The 25,012-nt window shown below is 36.4% G+C and overlaps 1 protein-coding gene across 49 annotated transcripts in view; it reads right to left on the reverse strand.

The window, feature by feature from the left end:
- RIMS1 (regulating synaptic membrane exocytosis 1) overlaps nt 1-25,012 on the reverse strand; it is a 345,465-nt gene that overhangs the window by 33,451 nt on the left and 287,002 nt on the right. For 42 of the 49 annotated variants that reach the window (XM_080388732.1, XM_080388757.1, XM_080388725.1 and 39 more), the window contains one exon: nt 19,880-20,112. The exons of the other annotated variants lie outside the window; for them this stretch is intronic. In XM_080388732.1, the coding sequence (XP_080244858.1) occupies nt 19,880-20,112 (233 nt within the window). The remainder of the gene's footprint in view (nt 1-19,879; nt 20,113-25,012) is intronic. 49 annotated transcript variants of the gene reach the window in all.

Below are 25,012 nucleotides of genomic sequence, written 5' to 3' on the forward strand. Positions count from 1 at the left end.
TTTTATAGTGTCTATTGTACACCAGATTTTAAAACTCCATGAGTACAACAGAGTCTAACATGACGGAATATTGAAAAGAAAACAAAAAGCAATAAAATGTGTATAAACCCTGGCTCATTTATATAAAACGATTAAAACTACCCTCCTGAAAAAGTAAAGACTGGATGGACATAATAAAACTAGCTAACTGGCAGGTAACAATAAAATCATAATGAAAGATGACATTAAGAACAAGCAAATATCACAAAACAAAAAGTTTGGGAAGCTCCTTGATATAGTTACTGCCAGAATAACACACAATATAGAAGTGACTTTCAATAAACTTAAGTAACATACACAGTATAATAACTATTTCAGAGCATTTAAATAATAATGCTTATTATGTTATTAAATAAATCATCTTTAGACTATGAAAAATTCCAAAACTAGTATGTCAAGTACTAGAAAAAGGATATTTTTGAAAAGGAGACTGCGATCACAGAATTCACCCTATCCACTAGTGATGCAGCACTGAAGATACGTAATGAAGACAATCTCCAGTTTCTTTTGAAGTGTTTTGATGTCCATTTCAGTGGCAACAGGAGCCAATGTCACCAGAAGATGACTGAAATCTATAAATTATTTTACTTTATAATTCTCTCATACAATGTGCCTGATTGCATACAGTTCCCAAAAGAATATATTTATCTTCACAATATTGCCTATTTTCCTCAGCTTTACATATATCTATTTAATTTTTAATAAAAAGAACATATTCTAGAGGAAAATTGAAGGCATTTCTCTCAAGTCAAAAATTTCCAATATATAGTCAGAATAGTTTTTAGAATGGTTTATGTTTTCTTCTACAGAAATTTTTGAGTAAAAGCAATCTTTCTAACCCTTGATTGGATCCTATCATCCAGTGTTGGTCTTTCTCTGAAGACTGCATCATGTGTATGCCAACTTGGGAAAGAGGAAGATGCACAGATGAAGATCAAAACTTTCAAAGGCTTTAACTTTTCTATACATTTTTCTGTCGTCTTCAGAGGAACTTTGGGCTACACAGGCTCACTGACTATATCAACCCAAATATAAAAAGAGTATGGATAATTTAAAACAAATTCAAAGTGCATGGTCCTACTGAATATTTTCTTTTCCTCTATATCTGGAAGAAGTGGGGTTTTGTCTTACATACTTATTCACAAAAGCATGCAGAATTTTCACCAAGGTCCAAGTTCATCATGTGTAGATCTCCATGGGACTATTCCCTGTGAAACATAGATAGGACTGGACCTCAGCCTCATCAGGATGATTAATGCATCATACTTAAATAAAACTTCTAATATATTTGTAACGTGTCAATATGGTATTTCAACAGTGAGGAAAATGATGCATTTTAGAAACCAAAACCAACTTTCCTATAAAATCCCGTTACAGCACAATGGTGCCTAAAAATCTGAAATAATTAAAATTAGCTAGCTATTAGGATAAGATTTATATAAAATAGTATTATGTTTTTAATAGAACTCACAATCCATGATATGTTATAATATGTTCTGTTCTATTCATCCCAACAACACAATAACAAATAAAGCACCAACCCAGAATCAGGATGAAATTCTTGTCTGCTTTTCTTCAGTATTACAAAGGGAAGGGTGAACATGAGGCATACACACTTCAGCATGGCAGTTAACCACAGTATTTTCAGGTATTTTGTAAAGATAACTTATGACAGTGATAAGCTATTATTTTGATCGAAAAATTAGCCATCTGAATGAAAAGATCATGTTACACAGAGTTCAGCATTGTTCCATCAAGTAAGATAACAAATATCACCTTCCTATGTTCTGAAGTATAAGACATGAGCTGAAAGAATGGTCAACAGGATATAAGTGTAAACACACATTTTCAAGGCTACCCAGTGATGGATGAATCTATTTGTAATTAATTTAGTTAATGAGCTGTTCATATACCTTATGCATTTCTTCACAGTTCAACCAAGATCACCAGATTACAAGATTTTAAGGATCTTACAGTGAAGTCCTGACTCAGGTTGTGGTCAACATACATTTTATAATAATATCAGTAAAATACGTGAAGTAATTATGTACCACAACTTGCTCATTTTTACACTGCAGAGAAATAATCTGTTGTATTAACCTTTAAAGCAAGCCCTTCGTGGTAGAGTATTTAATTGAAATCCCCAAACAGAAACAATCTTACTAGCAGGGCAAAAGAAATGAAGATGCTAAATGAAGCCAAGGACTAATGTATGCACAACTCACATTATATCCCAGCAGCACAGAGGTGAGTCCTACTATAACATGTTGTAGGGGTCAACCATTATATTGCTTTCAGACATAGATCCCCATTTCAAGAAAGCTAACATTGTCCTAGTTTGCATTGCAAACATTATTAAACATGTTTAGTATGTAAGTGATATTTAGACACATTGTAATGTATGGACATTTAAGGTCTCATGGAATCTTTGCTTAAAACAGTACCCCTAACTGAAGATTATACATGTGCTCACACACATACATGCACACTCTGTGGGCACTCCGGCTTGTTTTTTTTTTTTTTTTTCCAGCACCATTTCAATGAGATTACTGTATCTCTTACAATGTGCTCCTAGGTACTTTAAACGGTCACAAATATTTTTTATCTAGTAATTACAGTCATAAATTTTTAGGAAGTCTTGGCTCTTCTGCAGACTGAGATTTTCAGTAGGTCCCTTCCAGTCCTGGAGTTTGCTTCACAGTAAAATGAGATAATGGCACTTACCATTCCTTTGTAAAATGCTTTAAGGTCTATGACTGCCAACAATGCAAAGAACAAAGAACCACCACTACTATTAAAGAGGTCTGACATGAACTATAAAAGTCAGAACAAAATTTAAGAGCATATAAAATAAATTGCACTACAAAGTGAAGTTCAACAGTACATGTTTATATAGTAGCCATAGCAATTCTTGTTCCAGTTGGGATTAGAAAATGATTGCTATACTGCTACAGCAACTCTGAACAGGATAGATGAACAACTGCAAAAGGTCATTCACTTATTCTACAGAACAGTCTTATAGGGTTACCAAATTCTTAAGCCTTGAAATAAATGGGATTTTTCAGCAGCAAGCTCTCATGAGCAATTGATTTCTGAAAAATAATCACATCCCACCAACAAAGACAACTTACTATGCATAAAGAGAAACTATCTGCATATGTAACATGCTGACTAGCATGTCTGTGGGAAGAAGGAAGGTCCTTACTGAAAAAGGAATACCATGATGCAAAGCATCAAGGCTCACTTTTCAGTTTCACAACTTTATTTCCTTCACAGTTCTTTCCCAAAACCCTTACGATCCTACTTTTCTATGTCACACAGCTTCTGTCATAAGTACTGCCAATATTGTAGTGATGGGTACCACATGAACATGGATAAAAAGATGAGAAGAAAATCAGATGTCCCATCTGTCATCCTAAACTGACACCATTCAGCCCTCCTTTTGGGACCAATTATTGATCCAACAGGACATCTGATTTGCCTCACTGTTTCTCTTCCACACTTATAACAACAAAAGTGAATATTATTGCTTTTTCAGCAACAGGCTATTTGCAATTCTATGTGAAAAATAATAATACAATAGTAAAAAAGCATAGTACGAATAAAAGCAGTAACATGTAAAAGTTGTCCCACCCTCACCTCCCCTGAGTAAAACTAAGATAGCATAATTACTACTCATTATATCAGCACCAAACACACAGCAGCACTAGATGAACAGCACATTGCAACTTGCTGTGCTCTCCCATTGACTTTTGAAGACTAAAATCATTATCATATTCCCAACTTGTAGAAACTGATAGTGCCACCTAATAGAAAAAGTCATATTTTTGTTTAAAAAGTATGTGAAAGTACTTACATTTTCATCACAAACATGGTACCACAGGACAATGCTGTTATATATTCTGCTTGACTGATGGCATATGAAATGCTTGGATCGTGACAGTTGTGCTGAGGGTGCAACTAATTAGACTTACAACAAAACTAAAATTCATTGTATCATTTCCATCTACAAGGTTATTCAGGTTTTGGTTTGTCTGGAAGGATTTATAGCAATTGCATAGTGTTGGTTTTGATGATGACATTTGCTTATCAGAAGAGGTAAGTTATTTAAGGAGATCATCAGACATAAAACTGCCTTCTCTTACTTCTTCTGATTTGATCACATCTAAGACAACCAATGAACTTCTTAAAGGCTTTTCATGGCGGTACTTTTCTTCTGAGCTGACAATCTCACTATCCTTTATATAAACATATTAATGGCTTTCTTCATGCAAACAATTAATACAAAAATATAAAACAAACACATACATATATGTAACTCTTGCTTAGCATTCACACAGAGACTTCGAAAACTCTGACTTTAGAGCTGCAACTAAATTCTGCTGCTCTTACGGATTCTGAGCAATCAGCAGAGCAAATGAGAGAAACTGCTTAGAGGTAGAGAATTACTTCATCTCAGTAAGATCACTATCTATTCTACAAAAATAGTATCACAAAACTTAAGACAGTCGTACCAATGAAAAAAACATATCCCATTTAAAAAGTGGTAATTTCACTGTAACTGTGCCAAAGGTTCTTGAATTTCTAATTTTAACTTTGCTACCATTCAGCAAGATGAGGATCAAACCCGGTGCCATGACACTGCTTGCTACGGTAACAAGAAAGTGACTATTTTGTGTAGCTCAGCAGTTGGGTCATTTATTAAGTAAGACCTCTTCTATCCAGGCAACTCTGCCATGTGCCTCTGCTCTGTGCAAAAGGGGCAGCAGAAACCCTCGCAGGATTCAGCTACTGTACATGAAGGACTGGGGCAGCTGAAGCGGGGGAACCAAGGAAAGGGCTGGGAGCAGAAAGAAAGAGGGCTATGAGCCGGCTAAGCAGGATTCCGTCACTGAACTTTACGTGCCTGTCGATGCTGTACTGGGGCTAGTTGTGCCAGATTCCTTTTAGAGCATAGACAGAAACAGATATTTTAGAGCGCAGTTCACTTTTACTATCTCAGATATTTACTTGAAGATGGATACACCATGTGCAGAAGTGTACACTTCTCTCTGCTGGCTAGAAAGAAAGCCTGAAGTGATGAACTGACCACTAGTTTGTGGATACCTACGCTTGCTCAGACTAAATTAACTCTTTGTGATTATAGCTCCTGGTCTGCTGCTTTGAAGAATGGTACCTCTCCAGTTGCATTGGAAGGGTTCCTGCTCTCTATCCCACAATCTCTCTCCAGCTTCTGAAGCAAAGCTTATACCATTTAGGTGTATCGAAAAAGCATGGTGTGTGAGAGGCATGGACATATGGGATTCCTTGAAGAGCTGAGCAGGATAAGTGGGAATTAGTGGCTGGAATATTTGTGCTCAAGTCTTCCTAGATGCAGCCTCAGATATTTATTTATTTATTTATTTATTTATTTATTTATTTATTTATTTTATCCAGAGCAAGCAAAGCGATGAAAGCAGCTGCCACATGCAACAGAACGGCGCCACGTAAATGAAACAATCCATGATGTCAAATACTCAGTCACCAGCATTTGCACAGGAAGATTTGTTTCTAAGCCACAATGACTAGGATTAGAGAGGAGCTTTTGGCCCTCTTCAGAGTATCCCCCCCTGCCAAAGTCAGTAAACTTTAAGTGGTATTGCAGTAGCCTGTTACAATCTGGAGGTGGTTACTGGGAAGAGTCACTCATCTGAATATTTCAGGAACATGATCAGATGTTTAAAAACACATGGTCCAAAATAAATGCAAGACAATTTAATGGACCTGGGATTTTGACCATGGGCAAACTTTGGCCCAGAAATTAAGGTGAGGCAGACAGGGAGAGCCTGAACATTGGCTAAAAGGGGAACCTTGGGATCCCATCAAATTTCTTGCATTGTTCCCAAGCTGGTCATAAACATGGCTATCCCCTTGAAGCAGAGCGTAGGGTAAAGGCCTGTATCCAGGCATAAGCATAAAAATGTTGCCTGAACATAAATAAATCAAACTGTACTTGCAACTATGCAATTCCTGTTAAAGTGGAACTGTGAACCGCTACTCAAACCCACCACAGTTTCTATGTCACCTTTTTAGTCACTTTGTCTCCCCGATCCCCTGGTCGATGACAATGTTTCATGTGTTAAGAGCCAAGTCCTGACCTGACTATAATCCCTACATAAATGTATCAAAGTTGCCTGTTCCAGCACACACAGATGACAGCTCGCTCTCTGCTGTGACATCAACCTGTTGCCAGAGCTGGGTATTTTTTCACGTTACAGAAGAAATAAGTGCAATAAAAATGCAACTCATTTCTGCCAGACCCCGCTCTCGGAGTGGTTGGGCCTCACACAATAGCCATTATTGAGACTCCAGAGAAAGTTTGGTTACTATACTAACTGCATTCTGTGTGTGACCTTTCTTAAGCGACTACTTCACAGTGCCGTGGAGTACTACCTAGACAGAAGAACCTGGTTCGTAACATGGTGTGCCTCTGAGGAAAGACAACTGACTCCCTCAAAATGTTTCTCTGGTAAGTTATTCCCTATCAATAAATACTAAACTTCAACAGAGTACTTTTAGTATGCAATAAACAAGCCAATCCTGCTATGCATACACCCTGAAGTGGTTTTTTGTTTTTTTTTTATGCCCCTTGAACATCTTCCCCCATTAACATTTCAGTCTTTGTGGAGTCCAGACTGAAGCAAGCAGATGAGCCTTGTCAAAGAAATTCCCCCACACTGCCCTGACCATGAACTCTAGAAAAGAGCTGCTCAGGCAGGAGAAAAGATGGTTAGTAGGATAATTTTCAAAGAGAGAGCGATTGGTATAACTGATTTACTCTTATACATGAATCCTAGGTCACATTTATGCCTAACCCAGTGTTTCAGTCTGGCCATGCTCTGCGAGAGAACCTTCGCACCATCAAATCTAATCAAATGGCAGAGCTATAAATAAAGCCATCAATAGCCGTGGGAAAGCAAAACTAATCAAAACAGCAGCCCTAAGATTCCTCCCTGGAAGAGCTTTGCAGATATTTTAACCTGCTTTATAAACAGGAACTCTATTTACATGTACCTGCATTAAGAGAACTTGTCAATCTGACAAGTTCTGTTCTGAGACCAGAGAAAACATTACAAATAAATGGATTCCCAAGACACTGATTTTTATCCCAAAGACACAAAAGCCGCCATTAAAAAACCCACCTTCAATTATGTTTCACACTTGATATTTAACAAGAAACATTAAAACCGGAACTTACCCAGTTAACCCAAGCTTCAAAACCAGAAGCTGGGTGTCTGTTCTGGACAACCCTTCTATCTTATCTAACCACAAAACTTCTGTGCTTCACAAATCACAGAAGTAAAGCAGAAAGGCAACTGCTTCCTCTAGGCTTAGCATTAACCCCCTTGCTTCCTTATTGTCTGACCACACTCAGGAGCTGTAAGCCATGAGGAAACTGGAGAGGAGGCAGGAGTGCTCAAATGAGAACAAAACAAGTTTCTTCTCTTTACTGACAACGCAAAGACACACCATCTCACATTGCCTTCTCACACAGACTCTTCTGCCTTGGTTTGTTTCTTCAATAATATCAAATCTTGCGTTTTTCAGAATCTAGCAGGAATCGGCGGGCAATTTTGACTGGTCAAACTTCCATTACACAGGGAATTTCTGCTGGGATTGCCAGACATCTAGAGCTTCCCAGAAGAAAAACATCTCATTTCTAGGATTTCCTGTAAAGCAGTGCTTTTGAAGCTATCAGGCAACAGAAACAGAATTTTTGCAATATAAAAAATGACTATACGGGTAAATTAAATAAACTATGTATGACTGACTGTGAGCACCAAAGACTTTTATAAATAGTAAGTAATTTCAAAGCAATTCTCAGGTAATTTATGAGGATAAACACACAACAGATCATCAAAAGAACTACTGTAGTTCACTCTTTCAGTTCTTTGAATGTCTATATTTTATGACACTGCAGTTAAGTATTTGTAGATTTCAGTCTGAAAATCTAAACAGATTGTCAAATTTTAGTAAATTCAAACAAGTTCAGGGATAAACCTTCCAACAGAGATCTGAGGATATATAGAGGCAACATGTATTGTTTACTGAGGTCTAAGTAAGTAACTATATTGAGGTCTATACAACAGGAAATGGTAATTCAGTATTGCACAGTGTTTTCATGCCTTAGATTAAGTTATATCAAATAACTGATATACATAGCACCTAAAAATACAACAGAAATCAATACATATTTAAATAAACTTAACATTTTACACTGTTGGTCCTGTTTTGGAAGTTATATGATGATCACATTCTAAAAATCGCACACCTATCAAATTAAAGAAAAGCTGGCAGAGCATTCAAAATGCTGATGAAAATGTAAACATACGCCACAGTTGATAAAAATATTTGCACTTTGACAACATTCCAATGATTTAGAGATCCCAACATCTCTAACTTCCTGGAATGGTTTTATTCCTTTGTCTTTTCTTGGTAATTTGGAGAATATTTAGCAGATGCAACAAACTGGCTAGTCAAATGCAGTGGTTAAAAATCACTGAAAGTTTAAACACTTGAAACACCAGTACATGTACAACGGAAAAGAAAGATAGTGTAAAAATTAAAAAAAACCCACCATGTTCAAATATAAACATCTGTTAAATTCTCACTAGTCTCTGATTTCCTTAAAAAGAAATCACACCTGGTACATTTTGACAGAAGCCATTCACATGCACAGACAGGAGTCATTTCCACGGGATAAACGCCACTGCTCACGAGCAGCACTTACACATGAAGCACAGGTAGATGCCACTGGAGAGCCAAGCTTTGTTCTGAAGAAGCAGAAATTCAATGGGTGCCTCAGTCCCTTTTTCCCCTGTTTGTGTATCAGATTGGTGGGCAAGAAGCAAGATTGGACTAGCAAGTAATATGATGTACTCATTTTCATCTCTTCTATCTTTATTCCATTTTAAGACTTGCCAAAGTGGTTATTACTTAATTTAATTTATATGCCATCTGAAGTATGGAGAGGACTCTGGGCAATAAATGTTATACAATCAGAGATCAAATTCCTTTGTCACACAAAGTTTATATTAAACTGCTGTTCCTTCTCTTCTTGGAAACAAAGTTAACATTGGACTGGCCCATAGCCTTGGATAGCAGATACGCTGCCAGACTGATGCATGTGGGAACAAAGCCAGTGACTGTCCTTGTTCATCATCTGTCCTCTCCTGTCCTGCAATGTTGGTGTTGTCTGGGTCTCAGCCAGCTGAGTCCAGTCTCCCTTCATGATCTGTAAAAATTACTCGAGCAGGGAGTTGCTTTTAGGACTGTACCTTAGGTGTGCTCAAAGACAAGACATGCTGTGCGGGTGGCTGCTGCCCAGTCTCCTACTCATATGCTGAGCTCCTACATGGGGAAACAATGTACCAACATGGCCCTGTAAAGCTGGGTGAAATCTTTCAGCTAAGTATTTTTTTCAGAAAAAAACCAAACCACCCAAGAAGATTCAGCGACACTGCAATGTTTTGTAAACCAGCATCTGCTCTATCAAATGCCACCTGCATTTTGTTTTAAAATGCCATTCATATTTATTTATATGTAAGGAAATGCTCAAGCTGAATGGTGTCTTGTCAAGATGGACATCACAAGGTGTTAGATTTGAAATCAGTTTTCACCTAACGTAATGACTTGCCAGAGAACTTGAAAATATTTTTTTTAAAAAATCATGTCAACATTTTTTTCATAATTTTACTGAGTTCTGCGTATTTTATTACTTATGGTATGCACTTCAGAGTGTCTGCGGGCCATTATCTGTATTGCAGACTCTATCAGTTACATTATAGATATGTATACAGATTTTTTATAAATACACTAACATCATCAACTGCAATAAAAGCAGCAAGCATGATTATTATTATTATTATCATCACCATCATTATCATTATTATCCTTGAATATCCCTTAAAAACACCTATCAATCCTCTTCCTTATCTTAGGTTAGGTTTACCGCTTTTCATTTGGATTCTGTTGCTAACAGTTCTATCCCTAGCAAAAAAAAAAAATACTGAAAAATCTCTCAGTGCTCATCTTCACATTCACATGTACAAGTGATAAATAAAATTAAAATAGTGTCTCTGAATCTAATGATTCTTTGCATTCAGCTAAATTCACATTTTTTAAACTCAGCCCACCAATATACTCTCATTGAATAGATGATTATCACACATTTTATAGACGTTTTATAAAAAAAAAGTTCAAGATTCTAAAAAGTCATTTTATTTTCTGAAAGATCCAGAATTAAATGATTTCTTGACCCTAATGGACTTAGAGATATGACACTCATATTTGAAATACAATGTGTTGGAATCAAAAAAGAATCTCTGCCCATATTTAGATGCAGCTATCCACTTTGTCCTTAACTGTAGCTACACTGAAGCTACAAGCAAGCAAGCAAAATATTAAAGGTGATCTGTAAAAGAAAAGAGTGCACAAAAATATTTAAGTTGTATGTTTGTGGGGAAGAATTAAGAATAGTTTTAAAACATTTTCAAAATTATTGCAAATTGTTCATTTACATGAGAAAAATAACACCATAAATGGTTTTTAAGAAATACTGGACAGATTTCAAAATCTATCTTTCTATGAAATATTTTGATCTGCTCTCCAGAACTCTGTGTTACATTGACTATAAGGGAAAAGGCCATAGCGTGAGAACCTGCAAAATTCAACAAAAAATGGGGACATTAACAGAGTCCTGAGCAGCCATTTGTGTAGGTGATTGTCTATGACAACTCATTTCTGACCCAAACTTCATCTAGACACTTGGAACAACCCTGTGAAGGAAATAATGCAGATCCAGCTATTTCTGTTCTTCCCAGTTTTAAGCTAGATAGCCTGAGCTCCCAAATCAATACTTAAAAATTGAATGAGTTGTTTCATGCCGAACAGGCACTCTCATTCAAATGAAAATCAGAGTTCACGTACGTAAAGAAAAAAGACTGCTTTGGAAAGGAAAAAAAATAATTTCAGGTCTATCAAAATTAAGCTACATCACCTGACTCTAAACAAAAGGGGCTTTATTCTTCTATAAGACAGAAATTCATTCCTATGCCACAAAATGAGAATATTTGTCCTCTGGATGACTTGCAGGTACTCTAAACCTTTCTACAAAATCCCACAAGTTCCAGAAAACCACAGACTGTAGACCTGATCAGGCAAGAAGTATACAAAGAGTAATAAACTTCAAGTTTAATGCTGTCATTCTCTTACAGATAGGCATTTATGTAGAAACGTTTAATGTGAAGATAGCAGACTTCTTTTCACCTCCTGCTGGTACTTTGGCATCACTCTATTTCCTTTTTCTGTCATAATTTGGATACTATTTCAACTCAGTGTTTGTACTTACACAAAGTAAAACTTAGGAATTCAGTGTGAAACAGTTGAAAAAGCAAATAAAAATCTCTTTAAACAAAGCTCAGTTAAATACAGTCAGAATTATCAGTACATCTTTCTAGAAAATATTTCATTAAAAATACAACAGAAACATAACAGTGAAGCTAACTTATGAAATACATTTGACATATTTTGAAATTATAGTTCTACAAGACGTGTATGTCATAGCTTTGCTAAAATCAAGATTATACTTTTGGAAAGGAATAAATCCTTCTAAATCCCACACTACTTATGTACTGGAAATAGCCCAAATTACAGTTAAAAAATACAGGGAGATATTGCAAATAAGACAGAAAAGCAAATGAATACTTTTTGAGTACAAGTCAGTCAACTACATAACAGAAGGCAAAGTGAAAATCTGTATTTCAGGAAGAAGGAAAAGAGCCACATGTAACACTAACTCAACTGAGCAGTGGGAATTTGTTTGAAAATACTAGCCCTTATTAGGAAATCTTTTGGAAGATGAGTAACTGGAACTGAATTATGTTTCTATTAAGGGTAGTGAATTCCTTAGCTAGACGGCAACAGTAAATAAAAGAGAACGTGCTTACATTCACTCAATAGTTTCGAAGAATTAAGTATCAGTACTAGAACAAAGAGTTCCTCTTACAAAAATAATCAGGTCTTTTTTGTTGTTTTTAGTATTATTCTTCATCCATTTGTTCGTTTCCCTGCTCCTGACACAGAAACATTTGGCTGCACATGGGATCGGCACAAAGCTTTTGCTGGGTGCGGAGGGGTGCTCTTGGCTGCCAGTGTCAGGTTTAGAGCCCAGATCCTGTCACCATCCCAAAGGCACCATTACTGTCCCTGCTGCTGCACTACAGGCCTTTTTTACATTGGCTGAAAAGAGAAATCCGTCTTAATGTCAAGCTTCCTCGTCTTCTTTTGGTGCAACAGAGCCATTGTCCTCATAGATCACCACAACTATGCAAAGCAAGCTCTAATGGCCTCCTCTGGGAAAAATAACAACCCAGACAGGAAAGACTCTTGCAGAGATAATACTGAACAGCCAAACAAGGCTAACCACCACAGTTCTGTAAGGCTGAAGAAAGTTCCTTTTCAAGTACGCACAGTCGAACGTTAATGAAAAGATTTGCAAAGCCTGCAGACTTTACAAAACGGAGGTATCTGTGGGTAAGGAAGCTCACGTGTACATGGTAAGCCTTCTTGCAGATAAATGCCCAATGCAAGCAAATGCTTGGAAATGCTCCTCTACAACACAGTGAACAGCAGGTGAATTACAGAAGACTAAACTAAACCTGTGGGGTAACTGTATAGCGGTGAGACTCATGGTAATTCTGACAGGTAAGTTTCTGAATCCACTATTAGAAAACTTAAGATCTTGTAGCATTTCATTTGGATAAATAAGAGACAGCAATACAGAAGAAAACCATCAGAAAAGAAATCTTATAAAGCCAGCAGTGGGATATTATGAAAGATAAGAAACAGAAAAAGCGCTATTTCATCCCTAGCATGCTAAATGCTTCGAGAGGTTTAAGGTACCTCTCTCTCAGTTCTGATTGTTAGAAACTTTATTGTAATTTCAAGACAAATACAAACTTTATTCATAACTAATTTACACCTGTTTCTTTCTATGCCATAGTTTCTAATGGTGTTTCCCTTAGCTTAAAACACTCTTCTGACTTTTTAATGTTTACTCTCATTGCATTCTTACAGAACAATCATACCTCTGTTAAACCTTCCATTTTTATAGGCTGAACAAATCAGGCAATAAATCATCTTTCAAGGTCTCGATTCCCACAGACATCCTGCATTCATTTTCTTGCATGCTGAGTGATCAGTGTTCTAGATGAGCTGTCAGCTGTGCCTCATTCAATGATGCTAACATTTTCTTAGCTTTCCAGGGAAACACCTCGCCTGATGCACCCAGGATAGCATTTGCTTTTTCCCTGGCCAGATCTTATACATAGTTTACATTCATCCTGTGATTTTTTATTACACCCACATCTTCTTCCTCTTCCTATTTTTTCTAGATGACAGAACTCCCAGATTGCATCTGGAAATTTTTATTAGTATTCTGAAAGGAACGATCTTGCAATATGCATTATCACTTTTTATTCCATTTCTATTATTGTAGTCCATAAGTTATTCAGTCCTTCCTCTATAGTAAACGTAACTGATATACCTTCCAAATCAGTATCATCAGCACATTCTAGCAACATACACACTACCTCCCATTAAAATATTAACTAGATCTGCCCGTGGTTTTTGTCTTCAAAAGTCAACCAGTAAGCACTCTCTGGCTCCTGTTTTAATAAAACCACCTGATGGCTCCCTCCTAACCAGTTTCTTTCTGACATCCAGTATTCCTTACTGATCTCCATCCTTTCCTTTCAGTCTAATAATAACAGATGATTTATTGAAGTCTAGATAAAATAAGTATTTTGAACTTTCGTCTAGCAGTCAGCTTTCTTATCAAATAAATGTAATTTATAAGTAAGCACAACTTCTCTCTACAGTAATAAAAAAATAAACTCAAAGGTTATGAGGTAGAAGAATCATGCTTAGAAATGCATCCTTGCCGTTGTTTATAACTGGGACTCAATCAATCAAAATGAAATCTCAATCAATCAAAATGAAATGTCGGGGGCAGGGAGAAGCCTGACCACTGCAAAAAAAGGTTGTCATGACCCTTGTAAAAAAGTAACAAAAGTATGGAAAGAAGCAACAGCCTTCTTAAGAAAGACGATGAACAACGCCTCTTTATCCCAAAGGCCTCCACCCTCCAGTATATTTTATTTCTGGTTTAGTATCTGCTTTATCTGTCCATACTATCCAGACCTATACGAAATCTCTTGTTGAATCATAAAATTAGTACAAGGATGGACAGAAAATTATCCCTGCTGGCATTACCAAACAAAGACTACAAAAATGAAACACCGAGGGTTTTTTTTTTCCTAGCAGTGTCTGATCTGAAATGATGTAGCTCCGAGCCTGGAAGACTGCTTTACTCTGCTGAATTTCCATGTTTCCCAGGCAGTGTTGTTTTTACTACAGCATAGTGGTGCTTGCTAAGAGTCATTAAGTACCTCCAGTGAACCATCATATTCTCCACCACTAGAGGACATTTTATGTAATGATGGGGTTGTCTCTTCTGAACATTTACTTCAGTTATCCGACAAACCCATGAAAGCCTCCTTAAGAATAGTCTTAGAAGGTGAAATGTGGGGCAGTCAACCAGATGAAGTGTTCTTAAAGCTAGAGTGAGCACACAAAAGGAGCAGAGCTATACTGTGGAGTACAAGATTATCAGGACTTCATGGCTCAGTGACAATTTCCTCACTTCGGGATCTTTTCTGAAATTGAAAATTTGGAATTTAATTCAAAACAACATACAGAGAGCCATTTCTTTAACGGGGAAATTACAGGAAATATACTGTAGCAGGGAATTCCATGTGAGGATGTGCAGTTTTTACAGAAGGAAATATGTCATAAGATTTTCCTGTGGTTTTGCTCAGGTTGCCAGTTACTTCCTGAGTGAAGCAGTCAGACACTTAAAGATTCCTTCCAAGTATCCGGTCAACAGATGCGTGTGAGCGAAGAGTCTTTTTTTCACTCTGTTTTCACCTTGTGACAATACTTAATTTTAGTCCACTTCATGGTATATAACCTCCCTCTGAAATGTTAATGCCTATGGCTTTAATTCAAGTTGTTGATGTTAAGCTTCATGAAAAGGAGATGGACAGCAAATAACAGGTTCTTATGTAGAAATATTTCATTGTGGTTGATACCATAAACATGGCAAGGTATTTCCATTTAGAAAAATGACCTGATACCAATGTAACATGAGACACGACAGGCTCACCTTTCTTCCAAGCTCCTTAGCTCCCTTCTCCGCGTCTGTTCTGCTCTCATCTGTTTTGAGCCAGTAATAGGAGCAATATTCAATATGCCAGGCAAAGTCTCACCTTTATCTTATATGAGATCATTAATGTTTCTTAAGCAATGTCAATGAAAAACTAGCCAGAATACTGATGTTAATGGTCCTGAGCACTTTGGAAAATAAAAGCAGTCTCTAAGAACTCATATTCAGAAAAAATAGAGCCCCTGTCTCAAAAGGCTCACCAGTCACTTCTCTGGTAGTTTTGTTCATATTTATCTCAAAGCTGGTATTTTCACTCATTCTATCTGTACTGGTTATCATGTTTTGCACATCTTAAGTAAACACTCTCAAATTATTTTGTAATTGCTTTTAATAGAGAAGTTGGCCTCCATTAGATGTGGCTAAAGAATGAAAATCGCCTAAGTCCTTCAACCAACCACACAAAAACACAGTCAGCCACCCTGTCCATCTGCCTTAAAGAGGAAAATCTGTCTTGCTAACCCAGCAGGCAATTGCATCGGGCAGAATACATCACAGAGATGCGATACTACCAAATCTCTGATAGCAAGAGGGTGAAGATACAGTGTCAGAATAGCTGCAAAGCATAAGCACTTAAAAAGAACAGTATGCTCTTACCAGCAGATGACCTTTCTGAACCCCTATCAGCTGACCAGGGCTTAGAAAGCAAAAGGGAGGAACCCTTTCACCTTCTCAAGGCACGCCACTGCATGTACCAGGAGAACCGAGAGGGACCCATGGATGGGAATACTTCCGTCTATCCGAGATTGAGCTTTTCCTTTTCTCCAGAACTCATCTCACTGGTCATATACCCCTATCATTAGCTCCATCCACTCTGAAATGCTTTATTATGTCTCTATTTATGGTATAAATCCCTTAATAAAGCTCTTTCCTCATATGGCAGCCGTTTTATCTCTTTCAAAAGAAACCCAGAATCTCAAATCAAAATTCAGTATGATCAATACTGCCTCAGTCACTCGCTGGTCAGGAACTTACAAGAATACCTGTCGGGGAACAGAGTGTTGTATCTCAAAATCAAGACAACAGATGGTGACTTCCTATCATAATCTATTTTCCTATCATTCTCCTATGATTTTAAGTTTAGTTGCTGTAATTATTTAGAAAATCTGCAGTTATATATTTATTTTCTACACATGTTTATATTTATTTACAAGAATTAGAATGGTGAAGAAAACTAGAAAGGTTGATTATAACTAAAATTGTACAGAATATGCATAGAGCCATTTTCATTCTTCTATGGTCTTTCTGGGGGTTTTGCTTACTTTTTTCCCCCTTTTTCTATTCTTTTCTTCCTTTTAATTGTGATAGCATAAACAGATTTGGATTTTCATTAGGAATACTGCCATAAGATTGCAAGCTTTTTTCGATGAACTATAAAATCTATTCAATTTGTGGGCACAATAAACAAACCATAGAAAGTAAGGATTTTGTTATTTCAAGGAACAGTTACTGAAAGTATTACGGAATCTTAAACATAACTGAAAGGAAGGTGTAGCAGAAACTTTTCATTGCAGATTTACATAAAAATAAAACCCTATTCTTCCACTGACAATCTTATAAGGCACATGTTCAGAATAAGTATTTTCTAACAGCACTGAACAAGGGTGCACAAAATAATGTGGTTACTTGCAAGTGGATCTTGCCCATATATGCAAAGAGGTCCACATGTGTATACACAGACACACACATGCATTCACACACTCTCACACACAAACACTCCTTTTTCAATTGAAAAGAAAATCAACTCTTACACATAATGGCTACCTAGTAGCAGTTTCATACATACCACGTCTATTTTTATATAAAATTAAACCTGGGCAGTATGCTAAAAGCAAGAATTATCTACAAAACTTCAAATTCAGCCCCTATAGACCATTTCTTCAAATTATAATTAAAAAAACCCAACAAACAAACCCAAAGCCAATACGGAAGTTAATTTTACTGGTTTTGAAGACAGTAGTAAACTAGAATTTCTGACTTACGTGTTTTGCAGAAATACAGAACCTCAAATTTACAAGAAATATCTGACCTTGTATCTTATTTCTGATCTTCTATTTTGAGTTTTCAGAAACAAATAACTATATATGTCACACATACCTGACTTATAATTATGCCAGTCATAGGAAAAAAAAAAAATTAACTGACCAATTCAGGAAAAACTATAGAGGATGCACATACTTTTCTGTATTTTTTGTACTTCCTTTGAAATACACACTCACGCTTTCAATTAAAGTTCATACACAGCTCCAATTTTGAAGACCCATATGCCTCCACACCAGTTTTAAAACTTCAGAACTTGAGTATTAGAACTGATTTTCACATAATCAATTTTAAGGACCTAGTTTATACTATATTGTCAAAACTTTTTTTTTCTTCTTTTTTAGTTCTCAATAGTGGAGACATAATGGCACAGCACATTAAAAGGAATTAGACCCTTTCAAATTTCTCCTCCCCTCTCCTACGCTACAGGAAGGAAAGTGGGTCCCTGATTTAGGGCATGTGTATTTAGTCTCCAACAATGGATTTTATTTTTTTTTTGAAAACCTGTCAAGTCTCATGTGTATATTCTAAACAAATGCATTGATTCAACTCACTGATTTTTTAAATGTTTTAACTAAAAAATAGTGACTGACAAAACATGTCACATCTCATTTTCTCTGCTTATATCAGACAGTACTGTTTACCTGAGCCACAGTAAAGCAAGTATAATCTCAACTCTGTTTTACAATAATGAATAATACATAATCATACTTTTCATATTTGATTTTCTGTTTGAATTTCATTACAAAATTAGATGCTCTATTCCCTGCAAAATTCCTATTGTTTCAAGATTTATATCAAGCAAAATTTGGAGAACTATAGTATTGTTCTATGAAGAATAGGAACATGTAAGTTTTAAATAGATAATACTGAGAAGTGTTTAGAAGTCATAGTTTAGCTTTAATTTACTAACTTCATTGAGAAGAGTGAGTTAGCTCTCATGCAATGCAAATCGTCCTGTTTGGTAGCCCCTGTGCCTTTCTCTTAGGCATACAGACCTGTTCCTGGTCAGAGCTGGACTACTGAGTAAGATGGAGCAAAGATTTGCTCTGTCACAGAAATTCCTATTTCAAAGAGATTTAGAAGCTAGAAAGGAACACCATCCTGTAAACATTCTGCAAAATACTTAAAATATTTTGCTCTTTATAGTAAGTGGAGTAAAACATCAACCTAAACCCCTTTCTATAATACAACACCACTTCTTACTACTTTAAGAGCATGCCACTGATTCTGATACAGTAAAATAACATCCTACTGTATACAACCAACCATATTCTGGTTGAATACTCAGGCAGAGTGCATATTTGAGCAACACATTATTAATTACAATTCTGGGCTGCAAATATGCCTACTATATCTATCATCTGGTCCAACTGCATGATTATATGCTTTCTGGCATAAAATTCATAAATGAGTTGTGTAGAAAAGCATTACAATATTTTTGTTAAAACTGACCAAGCTTTACATTTGAAAGAATCACTTCTACTGCTCATCTGGCAATAAAAGAAAAAACAAGGGAAAAGGGTGAGATATTTAATGATATAAATAAACAATACTGTTACTTACCTTAGTTTGGATTACCCTGACTATGTGAGAGAGATGCTGCAATAAGCATGCATTCTATGCTAGCCTGAAGCTTTTACTCTTTCCTTTCCTTCTTTTAGTGAGCAAGAACCCTCAGGGTCAGGTCCTGCTCCCACTGAAGACAAGAGCAGAAGTCTTTACCGGGGTTCAACAGAAGCAGGACAGGGACTTTACTTTCTTCTGTTTTTTTCTTTTTTTCCTTTTGATCTTTTTGTATGAGCTTTTGTTCCTTCAGGCTATGCAGATATGAAGCTTTTAAGATTTCTGAAGTCACAATGAGAGTTGGAAGTCTTACATTCCTAATGAAGCATCACGTTGTTGTGTAATTTATGTGAAACCACTGACCCCAATTTGCCAGTGTTATTTTTAAAAGAAAAAAATATTTGATTTACTCTTGACTAAGAAATCAAAGGTAGTTTTAAAAAAAAGTATTTTTTCCCACTACAGGTACAACCTTTTATCCGAGTTATGTAACAACCATTCATTTGCTCAGATTTCAATTCCCCTATTTGTACTCAACTGTTCTACTAGAAGAAACTTCGTATACATAAAAAGCTGCTCTTAGCCAAACCCTTATTCACTGCTGATACCCACATACGTCTCTTTGCATTTCCTTGCCTACCTGTAAACAAGGCTTCTAAGAGATAAAAACATTTTTCATTTATCAGGACAGAAAGTTGTTATGGCACGTATTCTAAAAGGCATTTGTATATTCTTTCTTGCAGATGTCTTACGATCAAAGGAAATGAGTATTTCAGAAATTTATTGACAGCTGGAAAATCTTTTCTCCTGAGTGGTCTATATCCATATACATGTAACACAGATGCCACAGATGAAATAATGGTGAACCACGTTTGTTGAGAGTCCTGTATCCAAAGAGTGTGTCTCACTCACCTGTTTGGCTAAGTTGAGATGTGCTTCTGCTCCTTCGAGACACTATGGCAACCACTTTGGCACTAAGGCTGGAACGCCTTTTCTTCCCACCTGTTCCAACTGTGCCGACAGCCGTGTCCGACTGACTTCCATCATTGTGCTCCAGCTTATACATCTCTCCACTCACACTTGTGCTCTTAGTGATTCTCCCTGAAGTCCCCATCCGTCTGCCTTGCATTTTAGGAGTAAATGTACTATAGTTACAAAGTAAAAACAAACATGTTAATTTGTCTGTGTAACCGTATTTCCAAAAGCCTTTTTTTTTTTTTTTATTAGTAAATTAATTTCAAGTCTTGATACATTTTATTTTGTTCACAAATAAAAGGTTAATTTGATGCTTCTCACAATATTTATGTCCAGTGCTATAATTTGTTCCTCACTTCTTTAAAGGAAATAAATAAAATGAACACTTTTCCATGGTCTTCGGAGTGACAGAAAGAGAGACAGGCAACAATTAAAAGTCATGTGAAGCCTTCTTGCCTATATCCCCAGAATACAGAAAGCAATAAACCAGCAATTTTAAGAACAAAGAAAATGAAACTGGGTCAAGAGAATATATGTAGGTTAATACACATATCTTATTGGCACTGTTAACCAAAGCCTTAAGGCCTAATAGATATGAATATATCATCTTCTATATTTTCACACTTCACAGAAAGAGATAATATAACATGTAGTATTTTTTAGGTCTTTGCTCTCTCACTTCTTTAAAGGTAAATGCAATAATCACAGTATGAAGAAATAATTTTGAGGCTAAAAACCCTAATAACCCAGTAGAACTTTCATTGATTGACAGATGAATCCGTCAGTTCTGTTTGATTTTCTTTAGCTATCACATTGCATTTGAATGTTCCTATACAAATCTCGTTTCTGCTCCTGCACATAGAGGCTGGATAAAGTATTCAGAAACATGCTCCAGAGAACAATCTCAAATACACACAGGACATACTAATACGCGGTCCTAGCAATTCTACAACCAAGTGATGCCCTAGCTCTGATGGCAATACCAAGTTAGCCAACACTCTGCAGAGACCCAGACATTTAAGCTGCAGCCTGACTTACTTCAGATGTAGTTGTTAAATTAGCCTAGTACATGGGGAAACTCCTTGATCTTGTATTGCTGAGGAGTAGACCTACTGGCAACATACTAATTTTAGAGATATTTTTTTTTTCAGTAATTCTGTATTTTGAAGAAAAAATTTGAATTTATTTGTTGAGCAACAGTCCTGCTGCCCCTCCCAGCAAGATCCATTCCCAGCAGATGTGATGGCCTGCTCTTGGCTCCCCCTCCAAAAAAAAAAAAAAAAAAAAAAAAAAAATCAAACCAAACCAAACCAAACCACAAAAGAAAGGAGTTAGAGGCACAGGCATCTTTATGTCACAGCAAGTTTCAGACAGATAGGAAATCTTGCCAGGGAGAAATGAAGGGGTCTGTGGGAGAAAACCTGACAACTCGTGACTTCTACTGATCTGGACCCTGCTAAAGCTTTACTCAGCCCTGTCCAAACGCAGATCCAGTAAGGTATAAAATAATGTATTCCCAAATTACGTTTTACTGACAGTTACCGAGATTTACTAATGTGTGGCCATAGGTTAAGACGAGATAAAAATAGATAATATTGTTTGAAGAACTTGAAAAAGTCCTTGAATAGACAACACTTAATAGAAAGGTCATTATCAGTCTCTGCATAGGCATTTAACTACGTTCAGCACTTAGCATCTGCTCCTGTTAAGTTTGGATAAAAAAACAGCTACCACCTTCCCGTAGAACGATGGGCTGTGATGCACTGCAGTGCTCAAGGACACATTTCAGTGGACCACCTGAGGCACACTGACCTTAAAATAGGTTCTCTGTTGTTCCCCCCCATCTCACTGTGACTTTAGTGATTGGCTTTTGAGTTTGCATGGCAAAAATAGAAGAACATAGGCATTTTGATGTTTCTGTGTAAAATTCCTTTGTATTTTATTGGTCGATATTCCCCAGAACACACTCCCTCATATATATGTGAGCACTCACACATACAGACACATGTATCTAGTCAATTATTCCAGGAAGAATTTTAAATGCATCTTCTGATCATTTAAAAAAAAAACACCCAAAAAAGACCATCTTCCATAAATATGCAAGTATCAAGGAAAAGGTTTTGTGTCAGGCAAACTGGTTTTGTTCACATAAAAATATGAAATCGCCAGAAAATGCCCTAAAATATTATGTTTCCAAAATAGAGACTGATTTTCTTGAGGGAGATAAATATAAGTTTCTTGGCTTTAATATAAATCATGTCCCTAATATAGTACAGGTGTTTAGTTCATAGGCTACATACACTGCTGTTTTTTAAACTTGCAGTGATTACTAAATGATATTTTTATTGTGGCTCACAGAATGCAAAAACCTCAGATTTACAAAATAACTAACTTAGCAGCTACTTTTGTTTTGAGTAACACAGATTTCTTTCTTTACCTCTCCACAAACACTGTAATGAAAAAATATGAATTGCGATTGCCACATAGGAGTCATTATTCTTCAAAGAGAAAATTAATTTTAAAAAGCAGTGATGAACATCTCAAAATTCATGCTGAAACTTCTGATAAAAGTATTTTTCTACAATTTGAGAAGATTTAGTGAGGTTTATCTTCCTTAATTTTGGGGCTTGATATTGGTCCATAGCTCTAGCACAGAATTCTGGCTATGGACAGAGAATGCTAGGAAACGTTTTCTCTTTTAGAATAAGTAATGTTACTAATTTGCGCAGTTATGAAAACCTTAAAACTAGAGATCAAATTTATCAAAAGTGTGATAATCCTGTCTGAATATGCAATCAACCTGTATCATTAGCTTGGAGTGCTATTATACAGTCCCTATATTCAAACAGAAACTTTGATCCCTAATTCAGTGCATCGGGGCTTCCCAACGTCATTCTGACACTGGCCAGTTTCTGATGTTGAGTCCCTCCTTCTCCTCTGCTGAGGGAACAAGGCCCCACAGTCATGACTATTGGGTGGCAGAAGGCAACACCACTGACTGGTTTGCTTCTCTGAAGGAGGAGATGCTTTGCCATTTCAAGCAGAAGGCAGACCAAAAGTATAGTCGATCCTTGGAAAGGGTGGAATCATGCAGGTCTCGTTTTCAGGGGTTCTACTTTCTACTTTGATTAGACATGGACAATTCTTTTCCACATGGATAATTCCTTTCCACCAGTGCTTGGAATTGTGTTTCAGTGACTATTTCTGCAATGCTCATTATGTCCCCTACTTAAAACTTTCTGTAGTTATTTTGTTCCCTTTTTGAGCCACGGATTTGTTGTCAATTCTGGAACTCTTGTTTCTGCATCAATACTTTAGTAAGAGGCGAAAGAAACTGAAAATACTTTTGAGAGCATCTGTTGATATTTGAGCTATATTGACATGTGCTTTGCTGACATTAATCCACAAATGTATCATTTACAGCATTACAGTTTAATGGACTATAAAATCTGCCATGCAATTAAAGAAATTATTGTTTATCATACAATTGACTTCGCTGTACTGAATTTCAAGTGTTTCTGAATATGATAAATACCAATTGTACAACGTTTTTATGCCAGTCTACTTTTTTGTACAATGGAGCTGAAATGCTCTGATCTCACATTATTTAATAAGAATTTAGGAGACAAGGATGTCCATCATCTTTGAATGATGGAGAAATCTGAGAAACTGAGAAATAAGAATTGACAGTATCGTAACTTTAGGAAAATCCCATTTTTGATGTATTAAATCCCTAATTCAAGGACTATGAATACTTCCTGAATAATAGATAAATTACTTTTTCCAAGACCCAGACAAATATAATTTTTCATTCTCAGTGAAGGGTAGAGGGAATCAGAAGATTTACCTTAATAAAAGAAAGACTGAGATATTTGGCATTCAGATTAATCTTGTACTTGGTTTTACCTTGCAGATATGAAGTCCTGCTTTCCTAGGAAATATGTTCTAGTGTACTTCCAGTACAAAATAGCTATTAGTTTGCTAGAAACAGGCTTAATGGGATAGGACCAAGGATCAAATCCGACAGCTTACAGCTGTCCAATACTTCCCCTTGTCATCACTAGGCAAACAGATTAAGATTCCTTTGCGTTCATCTAATCCCTGGGCTAGTTTATTATTTTACATTAATTGGAACAGTATTAAAATAATGGGCATTTTAAATTCAATCTTCTTATACAATCTAATTGAGTACCCTTAGAACACTGTATTTTTCCATTCCATTAATGGCTATCACTTGGAGAAATAGCTCCTAGCTCACACTGTTACTTTCTTCAATATGGTTCGAGTTTAATTGATGAAGCACACAGAAGCAAAAGACCTGCATGAATTTACATATATCCTTTTGCACTTAACCCTTCTGATAATAACATACCTAAAATTTCATTTTCCTTTAGTGGACTTGCTGGGATAAGTGACACATCCATTTAAATGCAGACACAAGTTTTTGCAGGCCTGTGGCTAAAATCACTAAATTCTTGTTATATTGCTGATTCAAACCTAGTTCCCATAACACAATAAATGAATACTGTTTTCAGTAGCAGAATAACTAAGAATAAAATAGTTATCAGTATACTCCATTTACTTCTTGAAATTATGAATGAAATAATTTACTACATTTTTATTTAAAATTGTTTTACCATCTTTAGCAATTCTTTCAATGACTAGTTCAGCAAAAAACGTACATTATTTCTAATTATTGGCATAACAACATCATCAACATGTATATTAAGAATAGGTACAGACAATCTATCTTTGCCTTTGTTTTACTTCACAGATATTTAGCATGGAAAAAGTCACTTAGTTTTTAATTTATTATTTTTTTTAATTGAAGTAAACCACTAAAGCAAAAACCCCTTTGACCCCAGCAAGATCTGAGGTACACCCCCCAGCCCAAGCTCCCCAGAGCTGTCCTTCAGCACTGGGGTCACTCCCTACCCCACAGCTCCCCTGTCAGCTGGGAAGAGTCTGCTCCCCATACCAGGGGAAAAACACTTCCATTTTCCTGCCAAAATTTATGCAGTTGAGACGGATCCTATCTAAAGGGGTATCTGTACTACACAAGGCAAAATC

The sequence above is a fragment of the Falco punctatus genome, assembly GCF_963210335.1.
Source record: "Falco punctatus genome assembly, chromosome: 5".
Lineage (NCBI taxonomy): Eukaryota > Metazoa > Chordata > Aves > Falconiformes > Falconidae > Falco > Falco punctatus.